At 43.9% G+C, this 9,124-nt stretch overlaps 1 protein-coding gene across 1 annotated transcript in view; it reads left to right on the top strand.

Moving 5' to 3' along the window:
* CATSPERG (catsper channel auxiliary subunit gamma) overlaps positions 1-9,124 on the top strand; it is a 46,176-nt gene that overhangs the window by 13,166 nt on the left and 23,886 nt on the right. Inside the window, exons 3-6 of the mRNA XM_006871546.1 lie at positions 507-651; positions 880-1,006; positions 1,155-1,227; positions 4,950-5,105. Of these exons, the coding sequence (XP_006871608.1) occupies positions 507-651; positions 880-1,006; positions 1,155-1,227; positions 4,950-5,105 (501 nt within the window). The remainder of the gene's footprint in view (positions 1-506; positions 652-879; positions 1,007-1,154; positions 1,228-4,949; positions 5,106-9,124) is intronic.

Below are 9,124 nucleotides of genomic sequence, written 5' to 3'. Positions count from 1 at the left end.
ATTTTCCAGTTCTGCCAGCACCATCTGTTGAAGAGGCTATCCTTTCCCCATGGGACATATTTTGGTGTTTTGTCGAAGATCAATTGGCTGTATGTAGATGCTTTAATTTCTGGATTCTCGATTCTGCTCCATTGATCTATGTGCCTTTCATTGTACCAGTACCAAGCTGTTTTGACCACTGTCGCCATGTAGTATTGTAATTCCTTTTTCACATTTTGCTCATCCAATGCTGCTCTTAACCATGTGTTTCCGATATTCAAATTAAGTGGGGAGACACTGGTTCTAAACTCACGCCCTCCAAGTCTTCCACCACAACCCCTAGCCCTCTGTCCTCTCCTAGCCTGACCTATCCCTGACCTTAGCCCCAAACCTCGACCATATTCTCTATTCCCACCCAGCCCCAGAAGACAGACGATTTAGTAAAAGGTGGGGGCAAAGGGGGGTCAAGGCACTGGGAACTCAGCAACTTTCTTAAGGACACACCTGTGGGGCCATCTTACCTTCAGAACTCCAAGGCCATGATCCGTAAGGGCCACCTGACGGGGCTAAAGCCCGTAGTGCTAGTCACCTTCCATTCTCCAGTCAACTTCTACCGATGGAAGATAGAGCAGCTGCAGATACAGATGGAAGCAGCTCCCTTCCGCAACATAGGTGGGCCTGGTGCAATTGAAGGGATGTAAGTGAGGGTGGTCCATGTTCCCAAGGAGAACCTGGGGGAGATCAGAGGTGCCCATGGACTAGGGGGTACCACACAAATCCCCCAGTGGGGTCCTATAGTGAGTAGGGTATGAGGCATTTCAGTGTGATCTGTGAACTGGGCGGTGGGGGGATGCTCACTGGGAGACCCCAGCAGTCTCAGTGCTCCCTGCCTACCAGCAGAACCCTGCAGAGCAGAGGAGGTATGTGGCATGAGTTGGTACGCGCCCATGCCTACCAAGAACGGCAGTGTGGTCATGCACGTGGATGTCAGCAGCAATGGCCTGGGACTCCACATTCATAAGCAGAGGTGCCCTTTCCCAAGCCCAGGGTGGGAGGTCGGCTGGGGCGGGCGAAAGGATACAGGGGAAACGAAAGGGAAGGGGTAGAGTGGAAGGCAGAGATGAGGGTCCTGAAACTGAGACTCTCACCTATGCCTGCTCTTTACTTGTTGTCAGGTTCTACATGAATATCAACGGCTTCCTGAAGATGAGTGAAGGCAAGACCCTCCAGTTTACTGTAGGGAATGAGGTGAGGGGCTGGCCTAAAGATAGGGGGTCTGTGTCTCAGACAGCGTTCTGATTACTCTGGAAACAGGCCTTACGTTGTGCCAGTCTGAGGTAAAGGACTTTGCCAATTGCAGGGTCACATCAGGTCTTTCTAACGACCCCGTGAAGGAGATGCTCCGAGAAAACAGAGACCCCACAGTCTCCCAGCTGGTACATGAGGAGCAGAGACTTGAAACTGTTGGCACCTAACTGACTCCTGCACCCGTATTATGTTGGGAAAAAAAAGGGTTTTCAATGAAGGTTTACAGAGTTTAGGTTCCCATTCAGAAATGTCTGCACAAGTTAGTGGTATTGCTTGCCTTCTTCACAGTGTGTGAACATTCTCTGTGTCTCTTGTAGCTTTCCATTTCAACTCATCTATTCTCCCTGCCCCTTTATGTCCTCGTCTTTGTTTTGCAGACATTTTTGACCATTTGATCTCATATTGGTGATTTTTTTTTAAGGAGCACGGTACTTCTGGGTGATGCTCAGTCTTTTTTTTTTATTTTTTTATCCCATTTGTTATTTAGCTACAAGGCATCTCGGGTTCATTTCAGTCAAGGTTTTAGAAGTGTCTCAGGACAGTCATCTCGGTCCTGAGACATGCTTAAAACCTTGACTGAAATGTCCTCCTATCTCAAAGATACCAGTATGTCTGGTGTTCTGTTTTTTTTTTTAGGAATATGAGGTTTTATTCTACATTCCCCCCTGCCATCCTGTCAGGGTTCATCTGTTGGGGTCCTGATTAGAATGGTCACCAGTGATAGCCGGGCACCATCTAGTTTTGTTTTTTTTTAAATGCTTTTATTGTGAATTGAATGATAGTTTACATGGGAGAACATCTGGTTTACACTCATCCAATTATATTTTGTTTCAGTGCAATGATTACAGTCCCCTCCATGCACCATTGATTAACAGTATTGGTTAACTCTATCAGCCCCCCTTTTCTTTTCTTTTTTTTGCTGTACACAAAAACACTCAGGAATATATAATCAATTAAACAACTAAAGGGCGCATTCTGCAAGCCTGCCTCCTGGCCGCCAGCACACAGCCATTCTCTTTCCCTGCGTCTAGAGTCCTCAGCTGCTCATGCTCTCCACGCCATCACTTCTGCCTTTGTGTCTGGTGTCGCAGATTCTCTGGTTAGGATCCCACACTCTGCTCATGCTCTTCCTTCTTGATGGTCCTAGGTTCCTCTGTACCTGGAATGTAAGATTAACCACTCCCCCCTTTTTGTTACACAGCTTTTACCTTTACAGTTATGACAATCAGTTAGTCATGATAACAATCATTCACTCATTGTGATTTTTAGTTGCATTTCTCTGGTGATTACTGACAACTGTGCATCTTTTCATATGTGTGTTGGCCATTTGAATATCCTTTTTGGTGAAATGTCTGCTCATGTCCTTTGTTCAGCTTTTTTTTTTTTTATTGTGAATTGAATGATAGTTTACATGGGAGAACATCAGCTTTACATTCATCCTATCGTATTTCATTTCATTGCAATGATTACAATCCCCTCCATGCGTCATCATTTAACACCATCTGCTACCACTCCCTCTGTTTTTGTTTTTGTTTTTTGATGTACACCGAAGCACTCAAAAACATATAACAATTCACAAACAACCCAAAGGGTACACCCCGCAAGCCTGCCCCACACCTGCTAGCACACAACCCCTCTCCCTTCTTGAGTCTAGAGTCCCCAGCCACTCCATCTCTCCACGTCATCATCTCTGCCTCCATCTCTGGTATCATTGCTTCTCTGGATAGGGTCCTGTACTCTGCTCTTCTCCCTTGATGGTCTCAGGGTCCTTCGCTCCTGGACTACAAAATCAACCACTCCCTATCTTTTGCTACAAAACACCTACCTTTACATTTGCAACCCTCACAGTCAGTCCTGATAGCAATTATTCACTATTGAACCATAAGAGTCTTATCCCCATCTCCTTTTACCAGCCTTGTCCAGACAGCTTGGAAACCACTCAGTGGTGATTCTACCTTCCCCCACACCCTCTGAAACTAGGCTCCCTCTTGAAAGTTTGTAAACCAATCACTTCTCGCCTTTGTGTTGTTGTTATGTGCCGTGGAGTCAGTTCCGACTCATAGTGACCCTGTACAGGGTTTCCGAGGCTGTAAATCTTTACGGGAGCCGAAAGCCTCATCTTTCTCTGGCGGAACAGCTGGTAGTTTCAAACTGCTGACCTTGTCGTTCGCAGCCCAATTTGTAACCACTACGCTACCAGAGCTCCTGTAGCCTCCCCCCCCCCATTTTGGGTAGCCATTGTCTAAGTTGCCCATCCCTGTCAATCCTGTGTACTGAGGGGGTGGGAATGATACTGTAAAGATTCATTCCCTCTTTTGAGCTACTACATCCATAAATATAGGTCAAATTCATCAAATTGTAGCGGATTACTCTTTTTTTCCTCTTCTTTCTTCCTCTAGTCGAGTTCTGATCATCCAGCCATTGAAGCCAGGTCAAATGGGTACTATCTGCAAGTGTGGGTGTTCTTGAGCATCTCCTCTCATTTCATATCAGCTGGACACTTCACTCTCTGTTCTAGTCCTCTGTGGCCATGTCCCTGTCCCTGGGCCCAGAAGTCCACCAGGTCTCGCCATACTGCTGGCCAACTAGGTTTCAATCCAGATGGACAGGAGTCTATTGACTTTGTTCAGCTTTTAATAAGATTGTTTGTGTTTTTGTTATTAAGTTGTAGGAGTGTTCTGTATGTTTTGGATTATTAGACCATTATCAATTTTATGAGGGGCTTCATAAAGCTTATGAAAAAATTCCATTAGCTTTTAATTCCATTTTTACATGAACTTTTTGAAGTCCCCACCTGTTTTTCCCAAAGGTTTTTTTGCCCGGTCTGTAAATTGTCTCTGTATTCTTTTGATCTGCACTCAAAAGTCATTGGGGAGCCCAAAACTAAGATGGCGGAGTAATTAGCTGCACTTACTCAGACCCTGTGCAACAAAGGTAGGGGAGACCAAACAAAAACACACAGATGAGAATTCTGGAACCCTGGGCTTCAGAGGACAGGTTGGGGAAGTGGATCAGACATTTACTGGGAGGAGATATTCTTAATCACTGCATTCATTCATTCATTCATTCATTCAGTAGGCACATACTAAGCACATTTTGTGGTACCATGGGGAATACAGAGGTAAATACACAGACCCAAATTCCAGCAGTGAACATGCAGACCTAAATCCCTGCCCTTCTGACATTCTAGTAGGGGAGACAGACACCAAACTAGTAAACATGAAAATCAAGTAAATTCCATAATGTTAGAAGGTGGGTGGTAAGTGTTCTGGAGAGAAACAGGGTGAAGGGGATTGGTATACAGGCGGAGGTCGTAATGTTTAATTGAATGGTTAAGAAGGATTTAATTGGGAAGGTTGATATTTGAAGGAAGAGTGAGAGAGTCATGTGGATATTGGGGGAAGGGCAATTCCAGACAGAGGGAACAGCCAATACCAAGGCTCTGAGGTAGCAAGGTGCCTGGGAAGTTTGAGAACCACGTATGTAGCTGGGACTGATGAGTGCAAAGAAGGATGGTAGGGGATGAGGTGAGGGAGGTGATGGGGGCACATAGTGTGGGGTCTCGTGGGCAATGGGGAAGACTTTGATTTTGCCCCGGAGTGAGATGGAGCCATAAAGGAATCAGGAAGGTATCAAACAGACCTTCTGGCCTCCCCTGGCAGCTCTTCAATATGAAACCCCAGTACTTCGTGAATGCCCCGTCACGGCCCCTATGGTACACTGCAGAACAATCACCTGTGCTCATCCTGGGCGGCATCCCCAATGAGAAATCCATCCTGCTCTCTGATACCAGCTTCAAGGATTTCTCTTTTGTGGAGGTGAGTGGTGTTGAGCAGGCTGGGGTCTCTCAAAGGGAACTGGGCCTCAGCCCCTAAAACAGAGTGGGGACCTAGAGCTGTAGAAAGACATACACACACAAAAAAAACAGTCCACACAAGATGCAGATAACATGTGCCTTGGCTATTTGTTTTTCTTTTTTTGGTGGAATTTACCCATATTTTGATTGGGGAGTTGCTCTTTTTGCTGTTAATATTGTAGGAATTCTTGATATAGTTTGTATATTAAACTCCCAAATTTTCTCCCAATCTGTAGGTTATCCCTTTCCTTTATTGATAAAGTCCTTTGATGGACAGAAGTTTTTCGTTTTGATGAGGTCCTATTGATCTGTTTTGTTTTTTGTTGCTTTGTGTTTTCAACGTCATGTCTAAGAAACCATTGTTAAAAACTACACCCCCCAAAGCATTACCCTTATGTTTTTTCCTCTCTAAGTTTTATGGTTTGAGTTCTTACTTTTAGGTGTTGGCCTGTTTTTCAGTTAGTTTCCATATGTGGTGTGAAGTACATATAACCAACAAACCAGTTGGTTCTGATGCATGGTGTCAGGGTAGAACAGTGTTCTGTGTAGTTTTCAGTGATGGATTTTTCAGAAGTAGATCCTCTCTTTCTTCAAGGCACCTTTTGGTTAGCAATTGTATATATTCACTATCTGTACCACAATTTCTGAGAACCCTGTATGGATGAATGTTCTCTGGTCCCCTTTGACTCTGAGTTGCTGCTTATACTGAATTTGTTCAGTTTGTGATTCATCTCCCTGACCTGTGCCGGCTGTCTCCATTTCTGAGCCAAGTCTGTTGAGACATTCCTCAGTTTTCATACTTTTCTGATCTGGAGGACAGAGGAGGGGTTTGCATCACAGGAATGAAAACAAGTTTAGTTTTAACTGTGGGCATTTTTATTCTTATTCCTTTTTTCTTTAGTTTTTTGAGGTGAAGTTCACATAAGATAAAATGAATCATTGTAAAGTGAAGAATCCAATTATGCAACCTCCGATTTCATCTAGTTCTAAAACATTTTCATTGCTCCAAAATAAAAACTCTGTGTACTCTGTTCTTTAACCATGGAGAGTTCTCCCTGGTAGCCCTAACTTGTTGTCTTCTCTCTCTTATCTCTTCCTCACCTCTTCTTTTGAGACTGCCCCAGGAATCTCAGACCCTCTCCGTATGCAGCTGTCCTCAGTCTTACGTTTATCGGGGCAGCAACTTAATAATCAGCTCCGCTCATCCAGGGCTGTACCAGCACCCACGCCAGTAGCTGGCAATGAGAAACAAACAAATCTGATGCTTTGTTACAGCATCAGCTTTTCAATGCTGTAATAAAGAGACCCCCAAAGGCAATGGCTTAATAAGTACCATTTCTCATCCTTTTACCAGTGCAGAGGTGAGGAACCACGTCCCTTTTTCCCTCATTTTACTATCCCTACGCCTGGGATGGTGATCTCATCTGTCTGGGCAGTACTGGGTTTATGCCCACAGCCATATTCCAGCTAGTAAAGGGCAAGTCATTTTCTTTAAAGCAACTTTTTACTTATCCTTGTATGCAAATTCCACTAGTAAGAAATTAGTCATTTGGCTACATCCAGCAGCAAGGAAAGCTGGAAAATATAATATCTGTCTTAGTGGCATGTGCCCTACTAAAACTCACTTACTAGAGAATGTAGGAGGAATGGATTTTGAAGTTCAACTAGTCACCTGCTAAAAGTAGAGAAGAAAATTTGTTAGTTCAAGTAATTAAGAAATTCTGGATGTCAGGCTAGACATGATCCAGAATTTCAAACAGTGTCACCAAGAATTAGCTGTTGTCGCTCCATCTTTTGCATAGGGTTGCTCGATGTTGAGTTCATGCTCTGGAGTCTGTAGGTGCCATACCTTTTCAGGTGCATGTCCAGTGGGGAAGGTCTTTTCGATTACTCCCTAGCCCCAATATCAGAAGATTCCTTCTGCGTGGCTTAGGCTGTTTTCCATTCCAGGTCATTTCCTGTGACCAGGGGAACCCATCACAAAGTTTGAGTCAGAACTCTCAAACTTTGCCTGGATAAGAAATCGAGCTGACCTTCAGATTTTCTTGTCTTCATGCATGTGGGAAAAGTGAGAGGGAGGTATGATGACCCTCTTCTAGCTTAACAGAGAAAATTGCCAATGATTTCCTCCAGAAAATAGAGATGCCAATTCAAATATTATTAGCAGGACACACATTAAGTATGACAATGGATCCAAATTACAGCTCTTAAGGAAGTGTTTCACCAGATACAACAACTGTCTCTACATTCTAGTGATTCACAAGATTTCTCTTTACAAATGACATTTTCAAGTGGCACATTCATGATGCTAAATAGGGAAAAAAGGGGACTTTCATATTCTCCTGAAATTTCTCTCTGCAGCATAGTCTAGAGTTTTGTTTTGTTTTATATTTTTTCTTGGGAAGCTTACTAAAAAGTTGCACTTTTGGTGGAAAAATTCAATCAGACACAAAAATAGAGTGAATATATCATGAATCATCAAGTGTCCATTACATTATCCATATTTTATCTTATTTTCATTGTCTCACCCTTTTTAATTTCTTTTTTGGACTATTCTAAAGAACATCCCAACCATCATTATCGTTTGACCTGTACATTCTTAAAATACTTGAAGAATGATCTCTGACACATGTGTTGTTATCAAGTGCTATCATGTTGGTTCTGACATATAGCGGCCCAATATCGGATTTCTGAGGCTGTAAATCTTTGTGGGAACAAAAAGCTTCATCTTTCTCCCCCTGGGTGACTGATGGGCTTCAGCCACCAACTTTGTGGTTCGCAGTCCAGTGAGTATCCTACAGAACCACTATATTCCGTTCTTGACACATGAAGACTTTTAAAAGCAAAAACTAAAGTGCTGAACCATTCCCACCCCCTCCACACACAGAGTGGACGGAGATGGGCAACTTGGACATTGGATACTCAAATGGGGAGAGGGGAACTACGAAGGCAAGAAGTGACTGGCTTACAAGCCTTCAAGGGGGAACCTAGTGCTAGGGAGCATGGAGGAAGGCAGAATCTCCAGTGGGTACTATTCAATCTGTCTGGGCAAAGCGGATGAAAGGAAATACAGATGGGTAACTCGCGATACTGTAGTGAAGAATGCTTATCAGGACGGATTATAAGGGTTGGAAATGCAAAGGTAGGCGATTTGGAACAAGGAAGGGAGTGATTAATTCTACAGGCTAGGAGCGGAGCTATCTAGGACCTTCAACGGAGAAGAGCCGAGAGTAGGACCCTACCCAGAGAAACAGAGATGCCTGAGATGGAGACAGAGACGATGACGTGGAGCAATGAAGCGGCTGGGGACTTTGGATCCAGAGAGGGAAAGGGACTGTGGACTGAAAATTGGGGGAAAGGGGAGGAGGGGGAAAGTGTAGGGGGTGGGTTTCTAGGATATACCCTTTGGCTAGTTGATGATGCATGGAGGGGATTGGAACCATGGCAATGAGATGATGTATGATGGAATGAATGTAAAACTAAAGTTCTCTCACGTAAACTACCATATAATTCACAATGTTGTTGTTAAGTGCCGTCGAGTCGGTTCCGACCCATAGCGACCCTGTACAGGGTTTCTGAGGCTGTAAATCTTTACGGGAGCAGAACGCCGCATCTTTCTCCCATGGAATAGCGGGTAGTTTCGAACTGTTGGCCTTAAGGTTCGCAGCCCGATTCGTAACCACTATGCTACCAGAGCTCCTTATAATTCACAATAAAACATTTTAAAAAAAAGAAAAAAAAATTTATAGGTTTTAAAAAGTGGAAAAGGAGGGCAATATAAAAACAGATGCATTGTTAAATATATGTGATAACATGACTGACATTTCAAATAGTCATTTTAATAGCTAAACCAGTAAGAACAAATTAAGTATGGGTAGTCCTGGGTAGTGTAGTGGTTACGAATCGGGCTGCGAACCTTAAGGTCAGCGGTTCGAAACTACCAGCCGCTCCGCGGGAGAAAGATGAGGCTTTCTACTCCCG

The sequence above is a fragment of the Chrysochloris asiatica genome, unplaced genomic scaffold (genome assembly GCF_000296735.1).
Source record: "Chrysochloris asiatica unplaced genomic scaffold, ChrAsi1.0 scaffold00168, whole genome shotgun sequence".
NCBI classification, from domain to species: domain Eukaryota; kingdom Metazoa; phylum Chordata; class Mammalia; order Afrosoricida; family Chrysochloridae; genus Chrysochloris; species Chrysochloris asiatica.
This window is presented reverse-complemented; position numbering and strand designations above follow the sequence as displayed.